Here is a 16,369-nt window from a genome sequence, read left to right as displayed (position 1 = left end):
CAAGAGATCGTTTCAGATCTGCCACCCGCACTGCTGCTGAAACTGCTGGCAGACACAATGCCTGCATCAGTGACAGGACAGTGAGGCTCCATGCTGCTGGCCTTAGAGCACCTGTCACAGGCCCTGCGTTCACACCTCCCTAGACAGACAGAGGCTGTGATGGACTCATCAGCAGTGGCATCAGGTCCTCTTCACGGATGAGTCACTCTTCAGCCTGTTCCACGTTGATGGGAGGGCCAGAGTGTGGAGGAGGAGGTGTTGCGTTTCTTTTTTCCATCAGTACATATTGCATCACTTTCAAACAAATCCATACATAAATAACCTGTCTTTCACCATATGTTCATCAGTATGATTAATGTGTCCAATTAATTAAAAAAATTATATGTCTACTAAAATATTTTGATAATAATAGTTTAAAATGAATATTAATATATTTATTCTATAAAACACTTATTACTTAATATTTATTTTTCAGATGTATTGTTTTTAATGCCTTGGTTATTCTAATAGACTGAACAAAAACTCACCTGATTCTGTAAGGACATATTCTTTACACATTCACATGCTAACCTCTGTTGCTCTCCACTCCACTGTTTCTGTACAGGAAGACTATAAACTGTTTATCACTATATATTAAATTCCTACCATTTCAATAAAGAGGGATGTGAGGGTCATCTTAGAAAGGAGAGGATCTGTTTGGTTATGTACTCAAAATGTACAAGTCAATTCAGAAAAATACACTTATAGAAAGACAGTAGATACTGAAAATTAAAGACATACTGTACATGTAAGTAGTATAGTAAATTTAGTTTTTATTGGCATCTGCCTTTTTTCTAATCAATCACTTTCATATTTTTATACTGTATGTGCATACAGTACATACACTGAATAGATTACAGATGCACTGTACTGTATATACAGTACTATATGGATTTCAGCATATTTTTGATCATAGCAATAAACTAGATAGCAAGCATATAATTAACAATACATTTAACTATAACCCTGGTGATAGCAGAAGTAAACATTAAATCGCTTAAATATAAAACAACTCACATGCGAGCTCAGAACAAAACGGACATGCCTTGAGAATGAATTAAAAGGCCATGAAGATAAAAAACTAAAAATCCATGTAGGGTCTATAATAATAAAGAACTACAGTATAATTAAAGCAGTACACAGAAATGATGAGGAGATTGAAGTCAGCTGAGTTCTGGAATCCATTCTGATGGTTATTTCAATTTCATTTGCGGTTCATGCTGCTGATTGGTGCATACTGCAGAAAAAAAAAAGTATAATTATGATGTGGTATAGTTGTAATGATGCAAAGGAGCCCACATATATGTACAGATAATTCAGAAGAAAGTTTCATTAGAATGCAGATTAAGTGTTAAAATATTCTACAATACATTATTTATTATATTATAAATCCCTTGGTGCTAATTAAAAAAAAAAGACACAACAGTTTTAATGTGTTCAATGTGTTCATAAAATATCCATTCTCTACGCAACGTTTTATCTGTGCTCATACCTAGTCCATTACAAGTAAAATGTCGACTCGTGCTAAGTGCACTTTAACTTTTGTTCTTACTAGCTGCAATGAAAGTTATCTCAAGGACTTTTGCGATTGTATGTTCTTATGTATGACTAAGGTCTTCAAGAAGACTCATAAAGGTGTTTTTTTTTTGGAACTGCTCCAACAAGTGGAGTGTTAACTGGAAAAAGGAATGTGAGTTTATTTTTTATGCTCTACCCATGTCAGTTCTCCGATGAGATTTTTCAACAGTTGTGGGCATTTAGAAGAATTCTAGGTTGCACTATATAGTTTTTCAAAGCACTATTAGCACAGATTCTCAAAGTGAACAGTGTATACATAAAAGACCTTATATAAAGAAATAATATATATTAATATATTAAATTGATATGTATGTCTTTGATATAAAACGTTATGTGCATAATAAAATTATGTTCTTCTTTGAATATACTCACATTTATTTTTGCAATAGAATAAGACACCACAGTTACTGTTAAAAAAACATGAAGTGTCATTTTGTTTCCCTTCCAAGCATAAATGTTACAGTTCCATTGGGATTTCATATGCAATTGTTCATCATCCTCATGGCAATGAATCATTGTAAAATTTAAATGAGAGCACTTGATATTTTTACTGCAAAATCCTGATACTGCACTCTATAACTATACAAATCCATAAAATTTGTAATGTTTTAATCTAATTAAATCTTCCATGTTCCTGGTTATGCAAGAGATACATGCCATTTTGGAAATAAGATTCTGCAACTTTTCTCTCTATTGAATTAAGACAGAATAATCTAAACATAATATAAAATTAACTTTAATGGCAATCATATCCAAATCTGGAGAAGATGCATTCCATTTAGTGGTCAGAGAAAATACAGCTAGCAGCATTTATATTAAGTTACTGTATATGATATGATACACAGACTTAAAATGTGTATGCAAAACAATTTTGAATATTCCAATATAACTTTTTGAGAAAGTGTCTAAAAAGAGGCATAAAAAGCACTAAAAAATGTACAGTAAGTTCTCATTTAGCATTACAGAAATTGGAAGAATATAAGAGCATATTCAGAATTATACCAACAAGGGTCCATCTTGCTTATTTTACTTAAGATATCCAATATCCAATATTCTTTGGATGCAGAAGTGCTTCTTATTTGCAATCATAAATACATGCTCTTTATTTCCCTTTGTTACCTCGAAAACACATTTCAATAATTCTATGAAGCAGTCTAACATATCTTTTTTAGGATATTTCCATTTGTCTTGTAGAAATGGAAAAACTTTTTGATCAAAGTGTTTGTAAATGCACCATCAAGCAGTAAGACTGTCCTTAAACTTCACCAAAGACACTCTTGGTTTAAAGGTGACTCCTCCTCACTCCTCACTCATTATTACACTCCCATCATTTTGAATAACACAGTCAATCATTATTATTACTGCAATATCTCCATACATGGTAAACTGCTGTCAAGATATGTAATTGTAGAGATATAAACCTATGTAATTCTGTACCTCAGAAACCCAGTTTGCACATTCAAATACTAAAGACCTCACTGTAGCTTAATGTACACATTTTACCTTTGGTGTCTGCTTACCCAGTTTGGAACTGTAAGCTTTCCCTTTATGCAGTCAAATCTGTAATGTTCAATATCTCTACACTCATATCCTTCAGGGCAGGGTTTAAGGCTGCAGTAACCACTTTCATGGATGACATCTTTCCAAGAAAAAGGTAACAGAAAATAAAACAAATATAATTCCAATAACAATGTGAAATACCATCGTTAATGTAAAAATACATAGCGACTATAACCCTTCATTAGGTAAACTGTTATTACATATAATAAAGAAAGAAACAGAATATATGTATTTTTTTGTAATTTCAGATGTTTTTCAGCACACTTTTCAAAAGAGCCAAGTAAGGATGGATCACAAAGTTTTTTTAAACATGTTTTGAGCTTGAAATTTTAGTCTTTAGGTGATTTATATTAAACATGCCATAATCAATTTGTTGACCCATAATCAAATTAACTGTAAATAGTCACATAAATCAGGTTTTATATAGCATTTTTCAAAGTGGTTCTTTCCCTTTTTGGAAAATTTAACTCACAATTATCTAAAATATTTTTTTAGCAGAAAGTAAAACACAACTGAAAATAAAAATAAAACACAATGTACCTTAGCAATATATAAAGATAACCAGTTATGTTACTCAAAAAAAGCTAGATATACTACATTTTCCAATTTTTCTTCCAAGGAATTATGTTGCTAATGTGAGTATAAATCCAACTTGTAGGGTTGCCTGTGGGGCTCAGAGGTAATAGTCCTTCCCACTATTTGCAAAAGCTTCCATACTGAATTCTTGGTTTCATCTCTTTTTTATCAACTTTAGTTGAGATTAACAGATCTGATGGTATTTACGGCAGCTCTTAGGAAGAGTGAAACCCTATATGGTACTTTTCACACTTTTCCACTGTATAGGTCAACAATTCTACATAATAGAAGATGATAGTCATCATCTCAGTTTCTTTCTGGATTCTTTGCAACCAATGGCAGCCATATGCAAAGTTTCTCTGAAGTCAGTACCAAACTTGCCTGACTTACAGTACTGTCCAGAGAACCTGCTGGGAGGCTCAGTCAACATGATCCTTTTTGCTTTTCCAGATGATGTTACAGTACATCTCTCTCTTCCTGTGCCATTTTGCAGTGAAAGCGTGGATATGCACTGGGTCTTGTAATTAGGTGATACTTTCCTCATTTTTTACTTCCTCTATTATAGAGTGGTTCAAAGTCTTTATCATAGATACAGCAATCTCATTTTAACAGGATATTCTCAGATTTAATAAACTAAATATGATTGTAATTCCTATTCTAAAACATGAGGTACAGTACTTTAATTCTATAGCTGTCATATCCACTCCTGTGGGAACACCGGATTGCACGACTGTGACACTATTGCAACTGGTCAAGCTGTCAATCAGCTGGTTTCTGTGATAATACAACATTGGCAGAGATCAATTCCACCTGTGTGCAATTAATCCATTGCTTACCTTTAACAAGGAGGGTATTTACTTTAAGACTCCCCTCGACAGTACCTCTTCACTTAGTCATAGAATTAATTCTTTAGTTTCAGAGGTCCTTTCTCTTGAGCTGCCTTGATTGTGTTCTACGTTCTCATTCTACACTTTGTTCTGACTACAGTATATCTCTGGATCACTCTCTGTGGCTTGCATGCATTCTCTCTTGTTAAGACCTGGCCTGCTTTGACGCTTCTGAACCTGGTTTGCTTCCTTGATTGTGCCGTGTAGATAGTCCTTTGTGCTTTTAGGATGTATCAGGTTAGTGCAGCTGCATTACAATAGCACTATAATTGTTAACCTTCTGTTCTGTCTATAATGGGTAATGGAGAAGGAATGTTTAGCAGTTTTTAAAAATGCTTTTTATTTCAGTTTATGCCCTGATGATTTGTCATCAGTTTTATTTGCTTCACTGAAATACTGTTGGATTTCTCTCAATATTATTTAATTATGAATTCTCTATTTGGTTCAACTTTTGATAGATCTTATACACAACAGGGTCCTTTGTAGAGTGCTAAATCTATTAATCTGTGCCAATTTTCATCTGATCTTGGGCTTGTCAATGCTTAATGTATGTAACCCATCTGCCGAGGAGTTTACACACATTTCAAGCAAAAATTACCATCTGAGAACCATGTAATTATACAGTACCATTCATTCCCCAAAGTGCTAGTTTAACTTGTACTGGATAATATTTTAAATTAAGAAAATTGGTCTAGTACCTGTGTTCACACATGTGTCCATTCCATTCTCCACAGCTGCCAGCTGGTACCCTGGGCTACATGCACACGTCACCCAGCCATCAACCACCCTCTTGCAGTGGCTGTGGTCAAACTTTGTGTTCCATAAAGGACGAACTGTGGATCAAGAACAAACAAGACACTTAAAAGTAATAAATAGTGCAAGAAGCCCATCTGCAGAATGTTCAGAAGTGCCATGGATACGTTCAATAACTGGCACAACTATTTTAGTAATTTGTATGACTTTATGGCAAAGTGATTATGGAGATAGGTAGCTATTGAGAGATATGTAAATATAAGTTCTACTCATTCTTTAAAATAAAATGAACTAGGCTTTGTAATTAAGGCTATTGCTTTTAAGAAGACTTAGAAGATGTAAATTAAATTACATTACTTATTCAAGCTACTGTTACTTTTACAGGATACTAACCAGCTGTTTATCTAGACAAAGTAACAGAAAGAAATTTATTTTATAAAAAAGGGAAACAGAGAGGGCAAGTTGTCACTGTAACATAACCAGCTGGAAGCTTTTGTTTCCTGTTGTCTTACAATCATCAACTGACCAATTGTCTTTTTCAAATTGGTCAAATGACTGAAGCCAGTCTACATTGTATGGGTGACAGGGCCTTCTCCTGTTATGCCCCCAAACTCTGGAACTCTCTGCCCAAGGATATCAGAGAGTCACATTCTCTAAACTCCTTCAAATCCATTCTTTAGAAGAACTTTTACTTAACTGGTTCCATTCTTCACCCCTCTGCATTTCTTAGTACCACCATCCATGGTCTCCTCTGTATATTGTAATTGTGTTTTATCTTGTGTATTCTTTCTATTTATTGTTGTGGTCATTCTGTAAAGCGCTTTGAGAAGCCACCTTTAAAGGTGATATATAAAATAAAGTTTATTATTATTATTACATTTCTTTGTGACATAAATAATGACAGGAAAGCAGACAATATTACCAATGATATTCTAATGTCCAGTTTGCTGAACAGATATATACTGTAGGCAGAGTAATATCCAAGAATAGTGAAAGCCAGTAGTGAAAACATCAAATTTCAGAGTTTCACAATCCAACAGCATTGGATTATGGATATAATGTAGTACCTACTGAAAGAAATATTTTCTCATAGTTGAAACAGCAAAGTCAAAAATCATTTTTGCTTTAAGTCAAGTATTTTGTACTTGTAGTCATGAGATAAATATGACAAATGTATGAATATTGAAATACAGTATGTGTGAATATTCAGATATAATATATGTTTTATTTTGGGCAAATGTTTTACTATAAAGCAAAAATATTAATTTTGATTTTCATGATCCAGTATTTTTGGTGGGTACTGTATGTGTGTGATTTGTGGTGCAAACCAAAAGTGTCAAATGCATGTGTCTTTATTATATGACAAGATGGTCATATAATGTTTACAACAGGTCATAACAACATGTTTAATCTGATACCACTGTACATGCATGTGAAATAAAATGTATAATAGATTACCATGAATAACATGACATAATTAAAATGCAACCGTTAAATTTCTTCCCAAACTGTGGGAATGCATGACAGAGGTACCTTCTGGCTCCTATACTGTATCTATTAAAATGGTCAGATTTTCTGATACTTGTTTCTTATTAGCTTTCATTGTTTATTACCTCCTCCACACAGCTCTTAAAACTTAAACTAAATGTGTCTCACAAATTCTGCATTTGTACATTTTTCTAATGTACAAATCTAATAAACAATAAATTTAAACTGGGTTTTTCTCTAGTATTAAATGTAAACCCTCTTTAGTATTAGATGTAAACCCTATAGGGTCTGTTCTAATTTATACCACTTGAACTTGAACTTGAACTTGAACTTTATTGTACTATAACACTATAACACAAGTGCTTCATAATAAACATCTGAACCCTGGGAATAGAATTTTGTTCACTCTGTGGTCTGGTTCATTCAGGATTAATATCTAAAATGGTTATCAAGAGACAGCACTGCAGATTAAAATGAAGATATGTAATCTCTGCTTGTTAGAAATGTGACCAAAGAACTTAATAAAGCATAGAGTCTGTTGTTGAATGGTAGGGTGCAAACATCTCTAGAAAACCTATATCCAGTACTGCTGACATAATTCTCTGATAAACAATTGAGGAGTCAAGAGGTGATATGGAATGTGACTCCTGAGAGTTTAAGATTATCTAGGTATGCTACATGACTTTATTGTTGAATGGTTCTATCTTACCCCTAGTGGTAACACTGAAACCATTGCTTGATCTTTCCATTTTCAGAGAAGAGAATTGTGGGAAATTCCTTCTTTGATAAAACTGTGGCAGCTGTAATCTTGTTCTACATAAGAATGTGAGATTCATCTGTCATATTGTCAGACTGTGCATGCTTAAGGCATACTTAAACTGCAGAGCTTGGTAAATGTGATTGTCTCTGGCTATAGACTGTGGTACGCTTACAGCAGTAGCAATACAAAAAAAATGCCTTAAAGCTTTTGTTTATTTTAGTAATAATTTGAAGAAATAAACGCATTGATTATATGTTGAATATCTCTATAAATACATACATTTGCATACATTTGCATTATTAGAAACAAATTACAAAGTTATTTCATAGAATACTACTAGTAATTAGTACCTACTTTTCTAAAATATACAAGAACTTTAACATTGGTGTAAAAAATGAAGCATAAACATATGAATTTGAACATGAAAACATGTAATAAATAAACCTTTTGAGTTTATTTATTACATGCACTTGTAACTAGAAGATTGTGAGCTCCAGGCCCAGTGTGCCTTTGAGTAAGATATTTCACTCTTAATTTAAAACACACAGCACACAAACAGGTAAGAATGTACATTTCCTTGGAATTAATACATGAAATAAGTAAATAAATGACATTCTATAATTAATCTTGTTAGATTCCGAGCTGGATCTCTCTTAAATTTAGGGCAGTAGAAGACATGAGAGAAAAACAGTGAAGAAGTGGGGCACTCAGACTTCTTCCTTAATGGGTTTGTGGAATCAACTTTGGTAGAGACAATATAAATATATCTAATCGATTCAGTTGTGCATGCCTTTAGGGGATGTGATGGAATTACAGTACCCACAAACAAACAGTGCAAACACAAGGAGAACTTACAAACGCCTCACAGCTTCGGGGTTCCAGCCTGGGTACCTGTCTATAAATATTATACAGGCCGTAAATCTCTATGCTGCCCCAATATTTGCAACACAAAATCTGAACCAAAAAAAGATTTTATTTTCTTAAAATATTAAACAAAACCTGTAGTCATTAATGTACAGTATATAAAGTAACAATGTTTGAGATGTGCCTCAGAATGGCGTATCACAATACTTCCAGCAGACTCTCTGATTAGGGTATCATCCACCCTCATCATTAAAATGATTGAAAATACACTGTAGCTCCATAGTTCTCAGTTCCGGAAAGTCTCATTTTTATATATTCGTAAATAAATAGTAGCAGGGGATTTGGCTTAATTTCTCAAAATACTCCCTTGACATACAACCATCTTATTTTTAGTTGAGCTCATATAACCAAAAATAATAAGTACTACATATACAGTAGGAAATCCAACACATATTTTAGGTAGTATTGATAATTCTGTAAATTCTATATCAATACACAAATTTTGACATGATTCCTATAAAGGTCTAAAGAAAGCTTGTGCAGTAATTTGTTTGAAGCGTATTTAAGGCAGACAAGAGGCATAATTCAAAAAGTAAGCCTCATTAGGGTACCTCACCTGGCTGAATAGTACAACAAGCCCATCAGTGCTTCTGTTTTTAAAACATTTTAAACTCGTATTTTCTCCATGAATGGAGGAAAGGATGTGAAAAATGAAGCAAGCTAGTTCACAAGAAGTGTGAAATTTATATGTAACATTAATCAAACCAATGGTTTGATCCTGGGTCATGTCACTATCTATTGTGATCGAGATTCCCCTAGAAGTGGTATACAATTTGCTTGAAGAAGTCTGCATCCACATTGTACTTCAGTGTGTGGTTGAGGTGTTTGTAGCTGTATCGAAGACGTGAAAAACACACAATTCCAAATTAGAAGGAAATAACAAAAATAACTGACGATTCTATATAAAAAAATACTACTCTATATAGAATTTGCCTGATAATTTATTCTATATTTATTGATGAGCAATCACAGATTTATTTTCTTGTCGATGTTTTTCTTTTCATTATGCTTATTTTATTATTTTATTTTCTCACAACTATTTAGGACTTTTACTAAAATAATCCAGTTTTTAAAAACATCATAAAAATTATAAATTAGGACACATCAGAATTTGCTTTTATCAACATTAACACACAAGTAAAAAAGGGGAATTTTAGATTTTGCAAGAAACATTACTATTCTGAGACATACAGTATAAGATCCATTTTGAATATTATCATGAAATGTGTCATACAGTATATCATCCTGCCTCACTCAACAGCCCTCACTCAAGTTTCTTCAGTTAAAATTCTACCAATATGCTGATTAGCTGCCAACTGGAACCCCTTTCCCCATTTTCCTTTTTGAAGTGATGGCAGCCTTGAACACAAAACAGCACTTTTAAGTAACAGATGCATACCCCATATGGCTATGGGCAATGGAGGTCATAGAATTTGCAGACTGGTAGAAATAATCATTCACAGAGAGCTCCCACAGGGATGGATTAGAGTTATTTGGCCACCATGACAGATGCACCTAGAAATGTTTTCTGACATATGAAGAATTAGAAAATCACTTTCCTGTACAAATTGTTGTATGAATACTGGCCCATTTATCTACTTGTTACATTCTCAATTATTTGCTTAAAACATTTTAATTTAGCTCTATTGAAAGAGCTGTGGTATCATAAACTAAAAATCGATTGGAAGATGTTATAAGATTGGGAGTATGTGCTGTATCTTTCAATTAACTTTAAAGAGTTTGATATGTGTTAAACATAATCTGCTATTTTACAGATAATTTTCTTTTTAAGAAAGCCAGTTTGACTTCTATCAATATTGCAGATAAACTGAAAAGCTAGAAAAAAAGCAGCACATAAAATAGAAACACCAAAATAAAATCCAGGAGATTCTCCTGTCATTTATACAGCATGAAAATTAATCATTTATTTCAAGTCATTTTCTATCGTATACTGTAGTTTCTGGAAAAGAGCATTTGTATGAACAATGAGTAAGTCAGTATTTAATATTTATTTATCCTTATTCATAACAGTAAGGCACACGGTGCTTGTAAAAGGATGGATTAACAAATACTTATTTGAAATGAAGGTTGAACCTTTGAGTTCACATTTCACAATGTTTAAGCCTGGGCTACAGTATTTCTTGCCTACTGTGAATTGAAAAGTGGTGGCACAAAGTCTATCAAATGCCTTTGGGTTTTCCAATTTTGTGCTGGGCTCTGTATCATGTAACAGTCTTTCTGGGTTCCTGGAATGTGTAGTCAGCAAAAGCTTAGTTCTAACTCTGCTGAAGGCTTTGGAGGACTTACTTGTAAAAAAGGGGGATGACATGCAGGAGAAAGTTAAGTATATTGTGTACACATCTCTCAAGCTGGTACAGGAGTTGGTACAATGCCAAAGTGGAGGAGGCGTGGAAGACTGGAACTGTTAAATGTATTCCCACTGGCAGAGACTACTTTGCATAGTGGGATTTTAATTTTGGGGGTTTTATACTGTAGCTTTCACATTCAAATGTATGACTGAGATAGGGATTTAAATCCTATTTGGAGTATAGTGAATTGGTAGATATATGAATGCATAGTTCATAGATGTTCTATGGCCTACTTTCCATTGATGTGGATTTGAGAAGAATAGCAAACAATGATTTTTATAAGAATGGTACAAAAAATACAAAGTCACTTGCCTGAAGTTTTAAGAGTGTTAAAACTCCCTGTATCAGAAGAACAGTCTTTTTGTATAGCAGGTGTGGTGATTTTTGTGCCCTGCCGCTCAGGTGTCGTATATTTAAGACAACAGTTTAAATATAGTGCTCAATAGAACCCGATGTACAAGAAATCTACCACTTGTACCACTGAATCCTGAACTTGTCAGCTATCTGAAGCTAAGCAAGATAGTGTTGGGTCACTAAGTGGATGAAAAAAATACAAGTGAGGTAATTAAAGATGCAAAGATAGTTTTGGAAAGAATGTAGGCACTAACCATGATTCTCTGCTCTAATATCAATTTGGGTCTAAACTGGTCTGTTCAACTTTAATTTCTTCTGCTAGTTTAGTTAACCCCACTTTATCTGGAGTGTAGTGGACACTGAAATGTGACATTTGAAAATGACTGAAATTCTGAACTGGATGAAGAAAATTATCTCTAAACTGAATGGTAAGAGCCTTTAAGATTAAATTACAGTATAAATTGAAAGAAGTACTGTATATCAAAATTTAATTCAGATTTAATTGACAGAAACAAAGAAAAGTGAGATTACAAATTTGACAAAAGGATATTTCAAAGTGTTATGCAGTCATGCTTACAGTACATATAAAGTATGAAATGAAGAGTTGCAGTGTGCAGTGTTTTCACACTGTACAGTAGAATGGTGATGCTATTCCCCCATACCTGTTGGGAACACAGACAGCCTAGTTTCCCAGAAAAGTGAGTGATCTGTGTCCCAGGGTCACTATCTTCTGTCCTTAAATGGGCCTTGCCTGACCATGGATTGCCATCAAGTTGGGTTTCCTAGGTTGGAAGTGTGCTAGACACTTTGGACAATGCCTTTGAGGTTGTACTGATATTCTGCTACTCTGACTGCCTGACTTCTTCAGTTCCTCTCTCTTCACCAGCAAAATAGTAAATTCTCTGAGAAACTTCATGGTTCCCATTGTCAGCTTTGGTTCTGTCCTAAAAAGTCATGTCCAAGTATCAAGGATCATGGATGTGGGACAACAAGAATTTGTGTTCTGGTGTTTTTCCCCAAGCCTTGACTTTTAGCCATCTTCTTTCCAGCATCAGTTACAAGGTAGATCTCCTCCATCATTTTCTTCTAAAGTGATTTAACATCTCACAGGTAACTTGTTAGGCTCCCCACTTGCATCAATTGTAATTGATAGATGTGATTCTAGAAATACAATCAGCTATGGTAGTCAGATGCAGATGCATGCCACTACCCATATTATGTTTATTTCCATCTAAATGTCACCATCAACAAGAATTGGATGCAATACATTCAAACACATTTCACAATATTGTGAACTTCCATAGATTTGCTGGGGATAGTATACTGTGTGAATGGGGGATGTAGTAGGCATCTATTTTGGCTTCCCAATAGGTGAAGACAAAACTGTAAGATCTGCTTCTCGCCAAAACTGAATGCTGCTCATAAATGGGCTATTTCTCCATCTTGATTTCCATTGGGTCCTCTGCTCACTGCAATTGATCTGACATTTGGAGAAGCACCCAATGGCATTGATGCTGACATATCGGACTAGTAGGTGGGGGTACTGATACTGTAACTAAAATTCCAAACTGGATCAAATGGAGAAGGTGTTATCCTTTAGATAAAATATTAAAGTTATGCCATGACTGCTTGATCATTAAAGATCCTATGATTCTCTTAGTATAGATAGAGCTGTTGACCCTGGTCTCCTGGCTAATTTCTAACTTGGGCTTTAATAACTTGGTCTTCCAGATTCCCGCTTTAATAATCAAACTACTGTAGGAAAATCATTTCTCTCTTGTTCAATTGATTTGCTTTGTATTAGGTCTCCTGGGGCACAATGGCTGTCAGGTGGGTGCTATACTTCAGTTATGGATGGTATATATTGTTTAAGCTTTGGTATAATTTCAGATGAAAAGTGCTGTACAAATGCAAGCAATTATTAATTATTATTACCCTCTCCCCAGACTGTCATGAGCTGAATCTTGCACTGTGGTATGGTAATGTTTTCTTTCTCTATTTCATTTAACTTTTTTTCTGTGCCTCCTCACAGGGACCCTGGTGGACTGTCTTGGTGACAAGTACTTCCCACTTTCATACTGGTTATTAGAACATTCTGGCCACACAAGCACAGAGGATTCCACGCTGAAATTTCCTCAAAATACCTTAAATACATTAAGTCTAATCAAGGTCATCTAGTTCTCCACATGTGGTGAATAATTAAAAATGCAAAGTGTATGGAAGGGAGCATGAATTAAACTAATAAACTTTGTGTCTTATATTTTCCAGATTACTTAACAAAAGCGTATCTGTTCTTATCGGTGGCTTGTATAATTAACATCGTTCCTTTCATATTTTAATATTAATCACCAAGTCGTGATCTCTAACCCTGAAAATGAGACCATAGCATTAGAAGCTAACCAGAAGTTGACATTGCAACCAGTGAATGTAAATGGCCTGAAACATGGTATCAGAAACTCACTATGGCATAAAAAAACTGAACAATTTCTGATATTGGCAAGATATTTGGGGCATTTCATTGGTTAATAGCTGCATTTGAGCACTGCTAAATTCTTAACATTATGAGCAATTATCTTGAAGTAGTCAGAAGAACACATTAAAAACATTATGCCTTGCTATTTTTACATTGTTAAAAGCTCTAATTTTCAAATTTCAATTTCTATTGAACAGTCAGATATCAATAATTCCAATCCCCAGATCTATTTACTCATAAACGCAACTGCTTGACAGAATTTAAAAAAATACATGGTAATGTAAAAATGAAAATGAAGCAAAATGAATTCCACTATATATATATATGTTTTATATGTACACATCTTTATCCCAGTATTGATAATCTTTAAATATTAAGATTGACACACTTTCCTTATTAATGACATCATTAAAAAGTAATAGACCAGACCCAAAATGTTTCAACTATTGTAAAAATGCCTTCAAAAGACATATTGTACAGTACCTAGTGGTATGGTTGACTCTCACTAACATATTTAATTTTTTAATGTTCACAGTATTTAACAAAGATACAGAGTACTTACCACACTCTGGAATACCTTCGATGATAACCAACCAATCTCCATTTCTGCAAACTGGAGTACACAGTAAAATTATACATTTTATTTTTTTAACATTTAAATGCAAATATTTAAAAATAACAGAACACACATACTGTATTACTAAACCCCAAATCCAAACCTGTTCTGATGAAAAATTACCTGACTGCTACCCTTTTACTGCTGCTTTTTTGAAGCTGCATAGACTGCTAAAAGTCCACTTTAGCATCTAAATCATTTCAATTTTAATTTTCAGTGGTAAAAAGTATTATAATTACAATTAACAATTCATTGTTTCCATTTAAATGTGAAAACACTGGCCAGTTTTACAAAATACAATACTGAGGAGTAATTCCACACAAATTGTACAAAAATGCAAAGTATTGTACATAGTAAGTAAATACTGTAGATTGAAAACTGGAATTTTAGATAATACCATACTATCTGTACTGTTACAAGATATATGCCATCACATGAAGATCTAAATGTGTTAATCATTTTTTATATGGTGAGAGGAATTACTATTTTTAAACAATAATAAAAAACAATTTTATTGACAAGTAATTTTATTGAGATTTTTTAAAATGTAATATGACAACATTACTGTAACAAATTGTTAAGTTCTAACAATAACCTTTTTTTGTTAATAATGCACAGGTAAAAATAGAATATTAAGATAATATTTATATACAAAAGTTGTGATTTTCATGCAACTACTAAATGAAATACTAGTCTCCCATTGGATGAAACATTTTGTAACATGATTATCAAATGCAATGCAATCTTACCTGGTCCTGTTATGTCAATATTCCTCTGTTTTCTGAAGTTAGCCAAGGATATTGTTACAGCTTCTGACACAAGTAAAGCGGTCAGTGCGACACAAAAATAAGTTAAAGGTTTTACCATGTTTAATTGAGTAGATTAATTAATATTAGTTGTGTGCAAACGTTCTCTTTCTTCACAGTTTTGATTTTTATGTAACAAGGACTGCAGCTTAGTTTACTTTTAAATTCAATCTGTTTTAAATCCTGGGTGAGTAAAGAACTTTTAAAAGCTTAGAAAGAAAAAAGCAGTTAAAAGACCTATGTCACAGAACATGAAAATGGGCACTGTGTACCCTAATGGATGATGCCCACCTTTCCAACGTCATCATCAAAGGAAAAATAAGAAGTACTTTCCTGTCTGAGCTGCTCACATCAAGAGGAATGCTTCAATTCAAGTTAATTATTATTAAATTGGCAGAAGGATTACAGCCCTATTACTGTTGAAAAGCAGTCCAATTTTTTTTTTAAATGGATAGTTGTTTATCACGGATAACAGATTTTATTCTAGGTCTATGTATTGTCCACAATGTTTACACACAAGTTTTGTGATCAGCCTGAAATACTAAAACTACAACAGTAAATTAAATTCTACTCTATACAGTATATCCTAACATTGTATTTGTCTTCTTATTGTTTCTTCCCATTGTTGGATGTGTGTTCATAACAAATACATACTGTAAGAATGTTTCATGACTTCTTTTGAGCTCATTGGTTCCCATTTATTGTTTTTAGTTTGATTTCTTTCTGCAATAGTCTACATGCATTAAATGTCATTTGCTAGGTTTTTTCACAATGGATTTGTGGAATCTTGTCAAAGTCATTAATTTCTTTTGCAGCTTCTGTGGTGCTTTGTAATCCTCTTTTTTGGTATGATGTACAAACAACTAGTTTGTACTAGTCATACAGTACGCAATTATGGAATCAACTACTCATCTATGTTGCTGAAGCTGGTACCATTGCCTTTTTCTAGAAATGGGTGTATGAGTTTCAAATAATTTAAAATTATTTGAAACATTGACTGAAACATTCAAACACTCATCTGAATAATTAAGAAAAACAAATCTGTAATAATCTAATTTAAGAAAAAAGACTTGTTAGATACAAATAACTTTGTTTCTCCTAGGCAATGATAAAATTCAGATGATAGAACCCAATATCACTACAATATTCTCAACATTTAAAACAAGTTTTCAACACAACAACCCCA

The 16,369-nt window shown here is 33.5% G+C and overlaps 1 protein-coding gene across 1 annotated transcript; it reads right to left on the bottom strand.

Annotated features, from left to right (window-relative positions):
- Positions 1 to 792: 792 nt before the first annotated feature.
- Positions 793 to 15,388, bottom strand: LOC148678323 (uncharacterized). Its single transcript, XM_088598293.1, has 5 exons — positions 15,127 to 15,388; positions 14,324 to 14,374; positions 5,339 to 5,473; positions 3,138 to 3,256; positions 793 to 1,276 (listed from the first exon to the last, which is right to left on the bottom strand). Exons 1-5 carry the CDS (start codon positions 15,242 to 15,244, stop codon positions 1,244 to 1,246), a joined length of 456 nt encoding a protein of 151 aa, XP_088454419.1. The 5' UTR covers positions 15,245 to 15,388; the 3' UTR covers positions 793 to 1,243.
- Positions 15,389 to 16,369: the final 981 nt, after the last annotated feature.

Source organism: Lepisosteus platostomus, chromosome 1 (assembly GCF_059453375.1).
Source record: "Lepisosteus platostomus isolate fLepPlt1 chromosome 1, fLepPlt1.hap1, whole genome shotgun sequence".
NCBI lineage: Eukaryota > Metazoa > Chordata > Actinopteri > Semionotiformes > Lepisosteidae > Lepisosteus > Lepisosteus platostomus.
The sequence above is the reverse complement of the archived record's forward strand: the minus strand, read 5'-3'. Positions and strand labels throughout refer to the sequence as shown.